The sequence below is a fragment of the Tenrec ecaudatus genome, chromosome 3, assembly GCF_050624435.1.
Source record: "Tenrec ecaudatus isolate mTenEca1 chromosome 3, mTenEca1.hap1, whole genome shotgun sequence".
In the NCBI taxonomy this organism is placed as follows: Eukaryota; Metazoa; Chordata; class Mammalia; order Afrosoricida; family Tenrecidae; genus Tenrec; species Tenrec ecaudatus.
Genome location: NC_134532.1, coordinates 68711495 through 68723351, shown reverse-complemented (window position 1 = coordinate 68723351; position 11857 = coordinate 68711495). Strand labels below are relative to the sequence as shown.

The 11857-nt window shown below is 41.0% G+C and overlaps 1 protein-coding gene across 1 annotated transcript in view; it reads right to left on the bottom strand.

The window, feature by feature from the left end:
* Window positions 1-1120: 1120 nt before the first annotated feature.
* TTC29 (tetratricopeptide repeat domain 29) overlaps window positions 1121-11857 on the bottom strand; it is a 181134-nt gene continuing 170397 nt past the window's right edge. The window contains exons 9-10 of the mRNA XM_075543526.1: window positions 6654-6882; window positions 1121-1206 (exon numbers count right to left, since the gene is read on the bottom strand). Of these exons, the coding sequence (XP_075399641.1) occupies window positions 1121-1206; window positions 6654-6882 (315 nt within the window). The remainder of the gene's footprint in view (window positions 1207-6653; window positions 6883-11857) is intronic.

Below are 11857 nucleotides of genomic sequence, written 5' to 3'. Positions count from 1 at the left end.
CCACAGGGCAGTTTTACGTGAACCACTATGAGTTTTACAGGGCAGTTTTACAGAACCACTATGAGTCAGAATTGACTAGCTGGCAGTGATTTTGGTGGTTCTGTGGGTTAAACCGTGAACTTCAAACTGCAGGGATGGCAGTTCAAGCTCACAGGTTGCTGTGCAGGATAAAGATGAGGCACCCTGCTCCCATAAAGTTCTACTCCATTCTAAGGGTGACGGTGAGTTAGAATTCTCTCTCTCTGTCCATATAGTCAATAAGGATATACATTCCTTCTGATGTCTTCTCCACCATCCTCAGCTTTTTTATACGTTAATCACCTACTTCTCTTACCAGTTCCCTCTTCTGGGAATTGTAGCCACCCTGGCACCCCAGTCCGTCTCCTCACGTCACGGAGCGACTTTCATTCTTCTCTCTGCACTGGAGCGTGGGACTTCTACCCAGGGGGTGGCAGGGCAGCAAGTTATTTAACAACTTATTAAATTATGAGATTTCTAGCCAGAGTCTCTAACTCTCTCCAAACCACTTTTCCCTGCATATGTTTGGTGAGAAGGCCAGGGAAAGTTGTGATGGGATTCACTTGTGAGTCACTATGACCGGGATTCTCTGGAATGTCATCCTCCTGTGTATCAAATGAGCTCTCTGAAAAGCAGGTGGAGGGAATCTCATTACTAACAAGAGCCAGGTGAGAAGTGCATCCTCTGGACCCAAGATCCCAGTGCAATGAGCCTCTGGATCCAAAAGACAGCTATAACCACAGAGGAGTAGCAGCAGGACCAGGAGCCAGAGCCTAGAACAGAGTGATGGGCTTCTCAGCCCAAAGAGCAAACAAGGCTGAGTGCTTTTGTGTACAAGGCTGGCTTGCACACTGGGGTGCGTCTGGGCGCCAATTGGAGAAGCTTGGCTTGCTGACTCATGGTCGTGGGGCTGAGTGCCTTTGGGATGAGGCTTTCTGGAGTGGGGTGCCTTGGGACACTTCATTCAGGGAGCTTGAGTGGCATGTCTTTGTATTGAGGCTCCCCGTGGGGTGATACGCCCCTTTGCATACGTATCGGCAGACTTGACAGGACGTTGTAGCATGTCCTCATAAACAGCTCTCCTAAGCAGTTGTCACTGGCATTATAATCTGTCACCTTCCTTAATCAACCCTTTAATGGTGAATATTGTCTGCAAGTTCTGCATAGCATTACAATGGATATCAGATCCTAGAGAGTTAGGAGAGGGAATATTAACATTTTCTGCTAAAATTGTGGGGCTCACATTTCATTTGTCCCCTTTCCCCGCTTTTTGAGGACCTGTTTTCCCGCACACCTATTGTACCACGTGTGTTCGTTTTCCTTCAGAATGCACACCCGTCACTTGCTACTCCATTTTGGCCGAGGTACCTGTTCTTTGTTGATGGTGTTTGTTTGTTTTATTCCCCTCTGCGAATATTTTTATCCACACTTGGAAACATGTATTTTGAATGTTAAAGCATGGAAGGCGTTTACTCACAATACAGTCATGTGCACGTGTCAGGAAGTGTGAGAGGTGCAAAGGATCCTGCGTTGGAACTCAGAAGAATTAGATGGCAGCTTCATTTCGTGGTTTGGATGACTTCATTTCGTGGTTTGGATGACTAGGGCCTCAGATGACAAACTAGAGACTCGAAATGCAGTCGTTTTGCAGAGAATCACATGGCTAATTAGCACTTGGTCTGGTGGCACCGCGGGTTAAGCATTGGGACTGCTAACCATGAGCCACTCCACAGGAGAAAGATGAGGCTGTCTGCTCCCATCAAGATTTGTAGTGCTCTAAGTCCCAGGGAGCACTTCTCTCTGTCCTACAGGGTAGCTATGATTTGGAGCTGACTAGACGGCAGTGGGTTAATGTTACATCCAAGGTCAGCAGGTTTAAGAGGTGACCTTGCTCAATGACACCACACTGGCAGTAGAATGAGCTTTGACTCAGTCATGTTTGTTTTTACTGGATTCTTCTCTTAATGTGTAATGCTCTAAAACATAATTACAAGTACAGGTTTGCTCTGTGATGATGGGAGGGTATTAAATCTGCTGGTTGACTTTTTAGTTAATGCATAACTTGCTCCTCCTTATTAAGTGCTTTACAAACAGAAATAGCTTATTGAAGTATAAAAAAATCCTTAGAGATTCTGTTGTAAATCTAACTTTGTTACATCCTTTGCAAAGGTTGATTTCATGAATGAGAAATACAAGCAATGAAAAAAAGAAGAAAACCCGATTTGATATGATCTCAACACCAAATATTAAACCAAGGACTGGGCACGCTAGTTCAAATCTTTTCCTTTAAGAATATTAAAGATTCATAAAACTTGGGTGATATTTTTGACATGTAAAGAAGCCTTCTTTTCATCCCATTCTGCAGAAGACATTAAGTGTCTGAAGTGCTGTAGAGCCAGGATTGAATTTGCATCGTGCTTTTCAGATGGTTTACAGTTTGCTACAAGAAGGAAGCGCATTAAAACCAACATGCTGATGTAATAATTATCAGTGAAGTAAGATTAACATTTAACAGTATTTCCATTTAAATAGATATAATTACAGAATTAGTTTAATATGGCTATTCGGATAGAGAAAGCATTTGTTTCAGTGTTAATATCCTGCATCTTCATCTGTGTTCATCAAAAGGTAAGCTGAATTAGCCTTTCATTTAAAAAAAATCACCCTGGTTGTATAGGGAGTAGTGTTGCTAGTAAGAAAAATAAATTATATTACTGAGAAATCAGCAGACATTCATAGGCCCTTAAGTCTCCCAGAGCCAACCAATTTCTCTTGCTGTAGGCTTGAATAATTTCATTGAACTCTGATGAATTTGAATTCCTTCCAAATTCCTAAATTTAGGAGGATAGAATCTATTCTTACTCCAGTATTAGGGAGGCACGAAGGAATAGTAAGTGATTCCAACTGTATCTAAGGTATTAGAATACTGGGAAGGCCCCTATATTTTCTGTGTTCCTTCTGAAAGATACAAAGATGAGAGATGATTGCGGGTGAATCATGGTTCTATTTTATCTGGAGACCCGAGGGCTCTCGCTGCTCTGTTCCCTAGGGGGTCATGTTCCTCTGCTTAAAAGAAGATTGCCTGCTCTGTGAGCTAATGATTTGTTTGGAGGATGCAAGTCTCGGAGGTGAAGATAACTACATAGTTTTTTTTAATGTATCTTTCAGATGTTTGATCTACTTTCCTCTGAACACATGTGACCTCTCCCTAGCAAGATTAAAGATGCCTCCACACAGAAAAAAGGCAAAAGTTGAAAACTTACAGGCTCAAAAGTCACTCCGATTTCCAAATAAATTTTTTTTGTACATCTTCATTTTGTCAACATCACATTTGGGAGTGTTGTCTTTCATTCGTGTGGTAATTGGATGGTAATCAAAGTACAGTGTTGGATCATAGGCTCTTTCATATTTTCCAAGGAGATAGGGAAACTATGAATTTTGTCTAAAAATGGCTAGTACAAACTTCTTTATGACTTAGACATGTAAGCTTATTTTGAATTCTGTTTAACTCCACAAATGTTTATTTGGTACCTGGGTGTCAGACATCATGCTATCTTTCAGAGAGAATATGAAATGTGTGCACGCGCAATGGATTGACATGGTGACTGCAACAATGGTCTCAAACGTAACAATTGTGAGGATAACACAGGACCAGACAGCAGGGTTATTGTAAGCGAGATCTGACTTGTCAGGAGTTAACAGTAGCAGCAGCAGCCACTACCACCACCCCCCCCCCCCACACACACAAATGAGCCCCAAAGAACTGATGGAAAAATTGAATTGAGAGTTAATGGAATTTTCTCACAAATGTTTTGAAGTTCCCGTGCTCAATAACTTCATACATTTTCCCCAGTCATTGCCTTTGGTCCTCCCACTAAATGGCCTTCCTTTTCCAGATGGGTCTGGGTAACAAGGTGTTGGAAGCTCCTGATTAGATTATATGTTTCAGCTGTGAGGGGTTGGTCGTAGGGTGAATTGTGAGTGTCCTCCTCCTGGGTATAAAATGAGCCATCTTGGAAGCAGGTAGGGGATCTCACTCCCAGCAAGATGGAAGAGAAAGGAGTGGAGCACATGCTCAGCACTGTGATCCCTCAGCACCGAGCCTCCTGAATCCAGGATACAGCTCTGAAACCAGAGGAGTGGCAGAGCAGCAGCAGAATCAGAGACCAGAGCACGGGCTTTCCAGCCCACAGAGCAATTGCAGCTGAGTGCTTTGGGGGCAGGAAGCTGGCTTGTAGAGTAAGGTGCCTCCGGGCACTTAATTGGGGGAGATGGGCTTGCTGCCGTACAGAGCTGGAGCCGTGTGCTTTGGGGTTGAGGTTTATAGTGGAGTGACAGGCTCTTTGGACTCTCATTGTCAGCCCTAAGGGAACTTTGTCACGTTGCTAGAATAGCACAGCTCTGGGCTAAGAGGAAAAGGCCTGCGTGTGGCCACAGCAGAGAAGAAACTGTCCTGACTGAACAAATTTACTCAGCCTTTCTCACCAAATTGTAGCCTGTTAAGTTCTCTAATCAGCCCATAGTCATAAGTATTGTCTGTGAGTACTGTGTGGTCACTGCAATGAATTAGCCAGCTGACAAGTACATTGCTGTGGGAGAGGTGGCTGGTGTCAGGACGGCAAAAAGTAAAGAAAGGTGGTGGTGTATTTGACCTCTACCATCAGCGTGGGAGCCAAAGGAAGTCCATGTGGCCCCCACACCACTTAGCCAATATATACCAAGACGTTTTTTATGACTAGAGGATGGCAAAGAGTTGCATCTTAGGTGGTTGCTTGCAAGATTTTATGACCCATACATTACTCACCATGCCAGGATGTAGCATAATATTGTTATAATCTATGATATTCCAGTTGACTGAATTGTACCACAGAATTATGATCCTCAGCCCTGCGATCCAGTAACTGAACCCTGAGAGGTGTTTGTATATGTCTAAGCAGTCTCTGTAACTATGCTTTAGCATACACATAAATATGAACACACACCTATACTAGGAGCTCTGGTAGCGTAGCGGGTTATATGGTTGGCTGCTAACATCAAGGTCAGGAGTTCAAAATCACCACCCACTGCCCAGGAGAAAGAGGATGCTTTCTACTCCAATGAAGCGTCACAGTCTCAGAAGCCCACAGGGGTAGTGCTGTGCTGTCCTCCAGGGTTGCTATCAGTTGGAGCTGACACGAAGGGAGTGAGTTTGATTTTCATACACTGTCCATGCATGCACATGACCACACACATGTCTTCCTACACACATACATGACCGGGCTTCAAAAGTTCCAGGAGAAATTCTGGTTTTTAAATTCTATTTATCCACCCATGTTTTGAAGTCCTCTTGTAAGTACATCCTTACTTCCCACGTAACCACACACATACTTTTTGGGTGTTATTACTGCTATTACAAACGGTATGGTACAGCATCCATCCAAATTGCCCCTTATTCTTGCGTGCTTCTTATTATCTTCCTTTAGCTCCGTGTAGTCGTGCAACCTTTACCCACGCTGGGTGCTGCCATCCCTTTCACCAATGGTCGCAAGTGTCGACTATCTAGCAAGTAATCCCCCTCCTCGCCCACCCCATCCTCGTCTCTGGTTACCCCCAAAGAACACTGTTTTCTGTATGTAAACACATTCTTGACTTTTTATACAAGCTGGACCATGCAATATTTGTACATTTGTGACTTATTTCCTTCAGCATAAGCCCTCCAGATTCATCCACGCTGTAAGTTGTCTTGTGGACTCTCTTCCTTAGCGTTGCGTAGCATGTTGGCACCACAAGCTGTAAATCTACTCATCTACTGATGGGCATGGGTCATTTCTATCATTTTGCTATTGAAAATAATGCTCTGATGAACATAGGTGTGCATCTTTCTATTTCTTCGCATCGTTGCTTTTCAATGTCTATTCTGTATACCTAGGAGGGCAATGGTTGAATCCTAAGACATTTATTTTTCTAGCTTTTTAAGATATTGTTATTTTAAAATTTCACCAGTGGTAGATGAGCTCCAATTTTGCCACAACCTTGCCAGAATTTATTATCTTCTGTTTTTATCAGTGCTGTTTTTGCAGGTAGCTCATTGTAGAATGTATCATTTCCTTTATGACTAATATTCATGAGCACCTTTGCCAGTGTATCTTGGCCTCCTCTTTAGTTAATGATCACGTGAACGCTAAATCTTCACAGGGAAGCATAGAGACGAAAGAGGCAGAGAATGGTTTCCAGAAGAAAACTCAACTGTAAGCATAAATAACTACAAGACCAACGACAATTAAAAAACAAGTGTACAATATATCATCTGTCAATACTTGCTCTTGTCAGACACTGAATACTTTTTAAAAGCATAAACTTATTTCACATTCTTTACAACGTATCGGCTACATAACATAATTGGAAAAAAGAAAAAAGGAAGAGAGCGCGATTTAGCAAGTGGTACAGAATCTCTGCCACTGTTTTGTACTTTCCATAAAAATGAAGAGGTATTAGAGTGCACAATGCACGTTCAATCTTCATGTATGCTTGAGTAAATAAAATGAAAATTACCAATAAAATTAAAACCATCCATCATTGAGTGACTCCTTACAAAGGAATTGACTTAACTAAGAATGACACAACACCTTATGCGTGTCTCGAACACAGTGCCTTACCGACAGGCTGGTCAAAGGTGATGTTGCTTCTGCTCTCTTTCCATGACAGCAGGTAGCCAAGACTGGTGGTGTCTTCAGATTCGATACAGTTGTTCATTGTCAGCATCATCTGGTGAGCTTTCGCAATCCCATAGTGCACCTTCGTCTCTTCCATCAGAGACAGGCTCGCTATTTCTCCTGTCGTGTCAAAGGCTTGCTGGAAGTACTCAGAAGCTTTACTATAGAATCCCTGAAAATATAATAGAAATAATAATGTTTGTGGGTTCCCCCCTCAATTTTTAGTTTCCCATTTCACATATCTAGCCATTTGTCCCTGTGAGCCCCACACTGTTTCACTGGGTTTTTCTTCCATACAGCCTCTGTGGTCTGTCGTCAAGAATGAAGCGAGGCAAGCAGGCTCTATTATAAGCATGTTATTTTAAGGAGTCATGCTTACCGTATGTACTCTAGAATGTCTTGAAGTTTATGTAGTAAGAAAGCCACGTCTAACAGAGGAGACTTTAAAAACATACAGTTTTCAGATTTTTGAAATAAAGTCGAATATTGGCAGTTTCATATAGTTCAACCTAATACGCTTGAGTGAAAGAGAAGCTTGGGAGCGACTAAACCCACTCAGTGGGGATCTTCACTCTCCTAGAAATGAATTTACTCAATGAAAGATTCACATATTTCACTTGCAGTCATGAAAATGTGAAGGTCAGTTTCAGGTTAGCCAACCACTGCAGTGGAAAGTGGAAGGGGCTTCTCAAAGTTCTCAGAAAAATACTTTTACCTTTTAATTCCATTTTTATGTGAGGGGACTTTTGGAAGTTCCTTCATAAGTGAATCTACTCATTCAGGCAACCCTTCTTTCCCATGAGCACATCCCAGTTTTTGACTCAGAACATTGAGGCATCAATATAGTCTTAAAAAACAACCAACCAACCAACTCACTACTCCGGATACAAATCAAAGGGCTCAAGATCACAGATTCACTCTCTCAGGAAGGTTTGCCCTGGCCTCTAGGGTTGCTATGAGTTACAATGGGCTAGCATTTTTTTTTCAAATTGTAAAATAAGATTTTTGATTTATTTTATCATCCTGATTTCTCTACATCTTGTTTGCAAAAACAAACAAACAACAGAAAAACTGGTGTTCACTTAGCTTTTATTAAGTGTCAGGATCAGTTGGTAAGTGATTTCTCTATCTGTGTCTGCAAGTACATCTTTGTTTATATCTATTTATCTATCCACTTCAAAGAATTGGTGGAAAATCCCACTGTTCTTCAATTCCGTGGACTTTTGAAGCCCCCTTCACTAGCCAGGGTGGGGCTGTTGGGTAAGCACTTGATTACTAACTGCAAGATTGGTGGTTCGAACCCAGGAGCTATTCTGTGGGAACGAGATTGGGCATCCTGTTGTCTTAGAAATTTATACCCTTGGAATTAGTAATATAGGATTACTATGAGTCAGAGTGGACTCACTGGCAGTGAGTATGGTTATTGTGGGCTTGATTATCCTATGGAGAAGTTATTTAAAATTTTAACATTTTATTTTACAAATAATGATGTAGCGACTACTGTGCTACAATTTTCTAAAATTCCTCCATTAGAAAACTCTTCCTGAGGGGAGGCTATTATTTCTAGGATTGAGTTATACTTATAAAGGCTCTAGGAACAACATTTCCTTTTTCCTCTGACTTACTACCCTATGTGATCCTGCTGACTGAATTTAAAAACATGCAAGCAATTCAAGGAAGAGTCTTGGTGGTTAAGCCATTTGGCTGCTAACTGAGCTGTTGACAGAGCTCCCAAGTACCTCTCTATCAGAGGAAATGTGAGAATCTGCTCACAGAAAGACTTCCACTTACATTCTTGGAAACCCTATAGGGTCAATCTCTTCTCTCTGTTAGGGTTTCTGAATTGGGATTGACTCAAAGACAGTGGGGTTATGTGCTCTTTGTTGTTCTATTTGTTAGGGAGGGTTTACATGACAGTTGTCACATACATGAACAGCACACATCACATTGCACATGATAGCGATGCCTGCAGGGTCAGTGTAGTCAAATGATTCACAATTATATTTACGAATTTAAACACCAAGCCCATTTACCAGAGTACATTCCAACTCATAGTAATCTGTCCCTCTAGATTATAGCAGTAATAATTTTTGTTTGTTGGAGGCAATATGTCTTTCCATGATTTAAATGTAGAAAACTTGGAATTTATACAAGATTACTTAATTAGGAAAATATATCTATATCAAAGATTTTCAGCCAAGTAAGGAGCCCTGGTGGTATAGCGGTTACACCATCTGCTGCAAACTCCAAGGTCAGCATTTTAAAACCACTCACTGGAGGCTCCACAGAGATAGCAGGGCTTTGACTCCCATGGAGTTAGTGTCGGAAACCCACAGGGGCAGTCCTACCCTGTTCTATAGGGTCACTGTAACTCAGCCTTGACTCGATGGCAGTGAGTTTTGTTGTTTTTAAGAAAAGTATGTGGGAGACAAAAGAAATGTTGAAAATAATAAAATAAAGCCAGTTAAAATGAGAGTTTGACAGAATGACCAGTTAAATATATCTTGCTACTGATCAAAGATATAAAACAAAATACAAGAAAATGTGATTAGATCAACTTTTCCCATTTTTAGAAATGAGGAATGTAAATAATTATCATTCTACTTTCACTTCTAAGCTTCATGCTCTTTATTGTTTTAGAGAGAATCTTAACTAGAAAAATTAGAGTTCGTTAAAAAAATCAATTGACATATAATTTAACTTCCAGAATTCTTTTTTTAAAGTAATTTTATTTAGGGTTCTTACAGCTTTTATCACAATCCATACATATATCCATTTTGTCAAACACATCTGTACATGTGTTGTCATCATCTTTTTCAAAACATTTTCTTTCTACTTGAGCCCCTGACATCAGCTCCTCATTTTCCCCCTCCCTCTACCCACTTCCTCCCCCTTGCCCCCTTGATAATTTATATATATTTTTTTCATTTCTTACACTGACTATTGTTTAATTTCACCCACATTTCTGCTATCCATCCCCTTGGGATGGGAGCCATATGTCGATCACTGGTTGGTTCTGCCTTACTCCCTCCAGGCCCTCCACCCTTACCCTCCTAGTATCGCTGCTCCCCTTACTGGTCCTGAGGGATTTATCTGTTCTGGATTCCCTGTGTTGCATGCTCTTATCTAGACTAGTTCTGGTCTAGTCAGATTTGTAAAATAGAATCGGGGTCATGGTAGTGGGGGGGGGAGGAAGCATTAAAGAACTAGAGGAAAGTCGTTTGTTTCATGGGTGCTATACAGCACCCTGACTGGCTCTTTTCTTCCTTGTGGTCATTCTGTAAGGGGGTGTCCAAATGACTACTGATGGGCTCTGGGTCTCCACTCCACCCTCCGCCTCATTCCCAATGATATGCTTTTAGTTTCTTTTGTTTTGGGTTTCCTTGATCCATAATTCTTAAAAACAAAAACAGACAAGGTTGGAGTTAACTCAGTCACGTATCGTTATTCATGAACTATTATGTGCCAGGCACAATGCCTGACAGTGGGGATTCAATAATGAACAAATTTATAGTCAAGTTGGGCAGCCTACTACTAGTGGACATATTGAGATGTGTAAAATGTAGACTAACAGACAGCAAGAGTTGTGGCTGCGTCAGTTCCACCTCCCGGCAACCCCGTGCGAGTCAGGGTCGGACCACTCCTCAGGGTGGATTGCATGGTGGGCAGTCTGAAACCACCAGCAGCCCCACGGAAGAAAGCCTGGGGGTTTCTACTCCCACAACACAGGCTTGGAACCCACAGGAGTGGCTGTGAGTCAACATTGACTAGATAAGTTTGGGTTTTGTCAATAGAGATTTCATGGGTGCTTTGAAAAACAGTAGGCATCAGGTTCCATTTTCTGTGGCACTTCTGATTGGACTTAAACGTTCAGCTTTTCAGTAGTAGTTGGATGTATGAACCACACAGGGACATACACAGTCATTGGGGTATTCCCAGGAACTCCACCCCTATCTTAGAGCTTATTTAGCAATTGCTTTCTGTTTATAATAATGGGCATATTATAACTTGACAATTATTCTCTACTGCCTTCAAATTGTACATCCACAAAACAACTGCAATGAAATCAATAGCAACATACCTTTCTCAAGTGCAAAAATCTAAGAAAATATAGCATTCACTCTTCCCAGATACCAGCATTTTTATACATACCATTTGGGCATGAGATAGTGCTACTCTGTGTTGTTTCCAGATATTTAATTCTAAAAAAATTAATATCTAGATTGAATCCTTTCTCAAAAGGTTCTCTCCAATCTTCAGTTTCAACCGTTTATTTCAATGAGTAGTTACACAATTCCTATTTTAGTATAAAATCCAGTAGAATCCAGTAACTAGTCTTGGCAATTGTAAATACAAGTTTGAGCATATAAAAGTGATATAGTTTACTGGAAGACACAACTGCATTTAATGTTATAAATATCACAGATAAGAATTTTGTAGATGTTCCTGGACAGAATTTAGATGACATCATAGACCTTGAAACAAATCTTAAATTCTTACATCTTAATAGAGAATTTTCACGCACCATCCCGATCCTTACCAGACACTTCTTAGTGTCATTTAGGATCACTCTATAAAGAAAGCTCAAAATATAGAGGCATTTTCCCCGGTACTAAGAGCCTACCCATCTTTCCTTCTGTTTTCTTGGGACTATCATTAGCTTATTATGTGATTATTCTCTGATGTAATCAAGGAACGAAATATCTCCTAAAGGACCTCTACCTAGTTTTTATTTTCTTCTTGAGATAGGCTCATTGGTTCATTTGATACACAAATGACATGTGTTCCATGGACAGTTCATCAAAAAATGATATCAGGAGGGTGGGATGCATAACTCCCTTATATTATGTCAAACCATTTACAGTTAAGAAGAATTATAAAATGTGCTCACTTTAAATATAATAGGAGTTCCTGGGTGGTGCAGATAGTTAACATGTTTGCTCACCAAAAGGTTGATGGTTTGAGTGGACCTAGAGAAGACTCAGAAGAAAGGCCTGGTTATCTCCAACCAACCACTGGTTGTTGTGCTGACACATGCCGAGTCACCACAATGGCAGCTAACTTCCTAGAAATTGCATTAACACTACAGTAATTGTGGAAGGCAGTAACGCCAATAGGTTTTTGAAGTTGATCTGTATTATTCTTTT